General features: G+C 34.7%; 1 protein-coding gene across 2 annotated transcripts; it reads right to left on the bottom strand.

Annotated features, from left to right (window-relative positions):
- Positions 1 to 262: 262 nt before the first annotated feature.
- On the bottom strand, positions 263 to 2,822 carry ubl5 (ubiquitin like 5). 2 transcript variants are annotated; one of them, XM_055204062.2, is made up of 5 exons: positions 2,722 to 2,822; positions 2,366 to 2,423; positions 2,188 to 2,271; positions 1,934 to 1,971; positions 263 to 515 (listed from the first exon to the last, which is right to left on the bottom strand). In XM_055204062.2, the coding sequence occupies exons 2-5, from the start codon at positions 2,419 to 2,421 to the stop codon at positions 472 to 474; spliced, it is 222 nt and encodes a 73-aa protein (XP_055060037.1). In that variant the 5' UTR covers positions 2,422 to 2,423; positions 2,722 to 2,822; the 3' UTR covers positions 263 to 471. The 2 variants fall into 2 exon arrangements, with proteins under 2 accessions (XP_055060037.1, XP_055060039.1); XM_055204064.2 differs by lacking the exon at positions 2,722 to 2,822 and adding an exon at positions 2,613 to 2,697.
- Positions 2,823 to 3,563: the final 741 nt, after the last annotated feature.

The raw sequence follows: 3,563 nt of genomic DNA, 5'->3' as shown, positions 1-3,563 counted from the left end.
GAGGATCTGTGATCGTGTGCTATATATCTACTAACATCTACAGTCTCCGTCTATATTCATATCAGATGTGTAGACGGAATCATGTAGAACACAGAAACGAATTCAGTTTGGCTTTTACTGATCTGGGTAATTTAATCCAGATTATTCATCGTTTGACCTGTTTGATGAAAATAAACTTTTGTGCTTAAGATATCTCTGTCTTTCTGTTTTAAAATGGTTGCTTGAAAAGTTGAACAAACAGAAAGACGGGTCTTACAGTATATACAGATATAAGGTTTTATTTCAAGGTCATATCAAAACAAACTAACAACAAATATTCTGATGTTTCAGGCATGACAATGACAAATGTGTGTGAGTGAAATAAAGTTAATACTCTGTATACTGTATGTGTGATCATGGTTCTGTTGCAGTGTGAGTTCTTCAGTTGTGTGTGTGTGTGTGTGTGTGTGTGTGTGTGTGTGTGTGTGTCCTCTACTGGTAGTAGAGCTCAAGGTTCATGCCATCATGGATTTCATCTGAAATTCAGAATTAAGGATCAAAGACACACAATGAGGTTTCTCATGATTCACTACATCACCCAGGTACAAATAAATTATACTTGAATGTACTGAAAAGATACTTAAATACCAGCAAGTACAGAACTTATAATAATAGCATAATTGAGTACACAAAGATGTTCTTAAGTTTATATACTAAGTACTATTTTTTGTATATTAAGTACAAAATAATACATTTACAAAGTGTATTTTAGTGCACTTTTTCTTTATCTCGGCAAATACAGTCTGTGTTCCGCAGCTGTAATGTGATGTTGAGTCATTTAAAGTAATTTATCTGAAATTATATATACTGTAAATTTAAAATGTTTAAGTTTAATCAACTAGTATTTACATGTCATTTTAACTGAATTGACTATTGATTTCTGTAACTTAGACATAAGAAAATTCAACTTGATTTATTAAGTTACAGCAACTCATCACTTCACATCAAGATAGTTTAAAATGACTTGTAAATCCTAGTTGTTTAAACTTCATGTAAGTGCAAAAAGATTGTTGTTTTTTTACAGCATAGTGTATATCAGCACCACAAAAACACGTAAAACTTTTAAAATAATGTGATAGCTACAATATAACAATGACATACATCAGCATGAAAAGTTCAAAGTCATGACGTAAAACCACCATAACCATTAACAGGTCCAAGCCTTCACTCGCTTCATTTGAGATTACAACCTCAACAGCCATTTATGACCTTAGAGAGACGTTTATTTATTCTTATACCACGGGTCTGTTAAAATCTGTATTCTGATTGGTTGAGAAATGTTCCGTGGGTATGCATTATTTTTCGATAAGCACACACCTAACTTTTCAAATGTCTTAAAAATAAGCACCAGAGCAATGTTTGTGGTAACCGTGGTATAAGAGGAATAATTGACTCCGGTCCTTTGAATTATTTGAAAATAATGCAGACCCGCGGTGCAACGGCACTCCGCTTCGCACCACATTACCACCTTGTTTGTGCATTATTTTCTTATAATTCAATGGCCTGTCATCAATAATTCCTTACATATACCACCTTTAAGCTATATTTTATAAACTCTGTGTGTACACTACATTCTCCAAGCTCAGAAGAATACTTTAACAATTAATTATTTTCTGACCTTCTGGGATTTCAGTGTGGACACAAAGGTTAGGATTGGATATTTTTATCGGTTTTACACAGTAGTGTAAGTGTTTATTACTATAGTTTGTTGTTTGCTTAAGGCGTTTGGATCCAGAAATTGACTTTAGACTAAACGAGCAGATCGTTTTTTTATCACCAACACTGTTGACAGGAACTACGTCAGTAACACATATGAGATACAGCCGCCTCAATCTCTATAAATACAATCTGAGATCTTAGTCTGACAATGACACAGTGTGTTTGTAAAGGATACAATCTCCCAGTGATACATGGTCCTTAAATATAGTGTACCTGTACACAAGACACAAACACACATCAGATCACAAACTGTGTGGCACCAATCCTATACACACACACAGAAAAAAAACATTTAAGACAAAACTCTCTCATGTTATTAATATGAGTGTTTTTCATAATTTTGTGCCATGTCAGACTCACACCATAAGACACATGTACACGTCAACTATCCATGTACACGTGCTCTAAATGTTTAAAGCTCGTTCTCACCATTTCTTCAGCACAATCTTGTCCCATCGTGTGCCCGTCTGAGCCGCGATCAGCTTCTTTAAATCTCCGATTGTGTCTTCTTGACTACACACACAGTTAAGGCCAACACACAAATACACAACAACACACAACATCTCACAGCACAGACATCACCTGCAAATGTTGCTTTAAAGGATACTTGCATTTGACACGAACTTTCTTCCCTAATCGATCGTTACACACCACCTCGATCATCTCTGAAACACAAGATTATTCATGTATCACTACACTAAACTCATTTCCACTGTAAGCAGACAATTATTAACACTTAGAAATATTAATCATAATAAAATAAGTAAATTATATCTCAACTACAAACCTTTATTAATACTATTACTAATATTATTCTGTGATTAATAGAAATGATGTGAAGAATTTCACTTTACCAGAAGCATCAATGAGATTTACACACACAAAGAGAGAGACACCAGACGAGTATATGCTTAAATATCATAAAATATTATGTCATTAATCAAGAAAAACTAACAGTTTTACCTAAATCTTTGCAGTCGGTCGATATGCGTTTTCTCTTTCAAGCGTTTGCCGTAAAGCAGCCCTGCAACAACATCTGCGTACATTTGACCAATCACTGCACGAGAGATTTGACTGACAGCCTGTTTGACCAATAATATTTCGGGTGGGACGTCGTTACTATGGATATATTGCGTTCAAACGGTTTAAATTGTCGTGAAGCAGTCGTAAGAAGAATCTACAAGGCTGTGTCCGAATTCACTATTGACTACATTAGTTTGCTAATCTAGTCCACTTGAACGAGTTTATGAAAACTAGTGAGACAATTCGCACACTAAGCGCTGCGGGGCGCCATCTTGTGTCGAGACGCGGGAGTTCATTTGGCTCATCGGTTGTACACTACACACATTATTGCGGTGCATTTTATGATCGAATAGTGCATAGTGAATAGTGAAAAGTGCACTTGAAATGTCCACTATAATTTCAGACACCTCTACAAAATGGCTGTCCCCTCAAATAGTGCACTCTTTAAGGGTATAGGGAGCTTTTATTTAGACTTTCTTTTATTTTTGTTAGTAATATTTTTGTTTTCATAAATTTATGAATTTTTGTGTGCATAATTATTCTGTGTGTTTTTAATGCCATGTCTCTATTTAAATCACCTTATTTTTTATGATTTTATTTCTAACGGTTTTAAACAATTATTAAAATGTTTTTGATAGTTTTTTTAATGCTTGTGTATTTTTACAGATATCTGCATGATCAGGAAACAGAGGCTCGTGCAGGTGATACCCGTCACTTTTCTCAGCGCTGATGGGGTTGAACCAATTACAATCGTTTGTAATTACTAAATGAGTCATCATATT

Source organism: Misgurnus anguillicaudatus, chromosome 3 (assembly GCF_027580225.2).
Source record: "Misgurnus anguillicaudatus chromosome 3, ASM2758022v2, whole genome shotgun sequence".
NCBI lineage: Eukaryota > Metazoa > Chordata > Actinopteri > Cypriniformes > Cobitidae > Misgurnus > Misgurnus anguillicaudatus.
This window is presented reverse-complemented; position numbering and strand designations above follow the sequence as displayed.

What these genes read in the sequence shown, in the direction of transcription:
- ubl5 (XM_055204062.2), bottom strand. Translation starts at nt 2,421, where the DNA reads ATGATCGAGGTGGTGTGTAACGATCGATTAGGGAAGAAAGTTCGTGTC. An exon ending in AAAGTTCGTGTCAAATGCAA is followed by an intron (nt 2,272 to 2,365) that starts GTATCCTTTAAA and finishes CTGTGTGTGTAG; the next exon opens with TCAAGAAGACACAATCGGAG. An exon ending in AAGATTGTGCTGAAGAAATG is followed by an intron (nt 1,972 to 2,187) that starts GTGAGAACGAGC and finishes TCTTGTGTACAG; the next exon opens with GTACACTATATTTAAGGACC.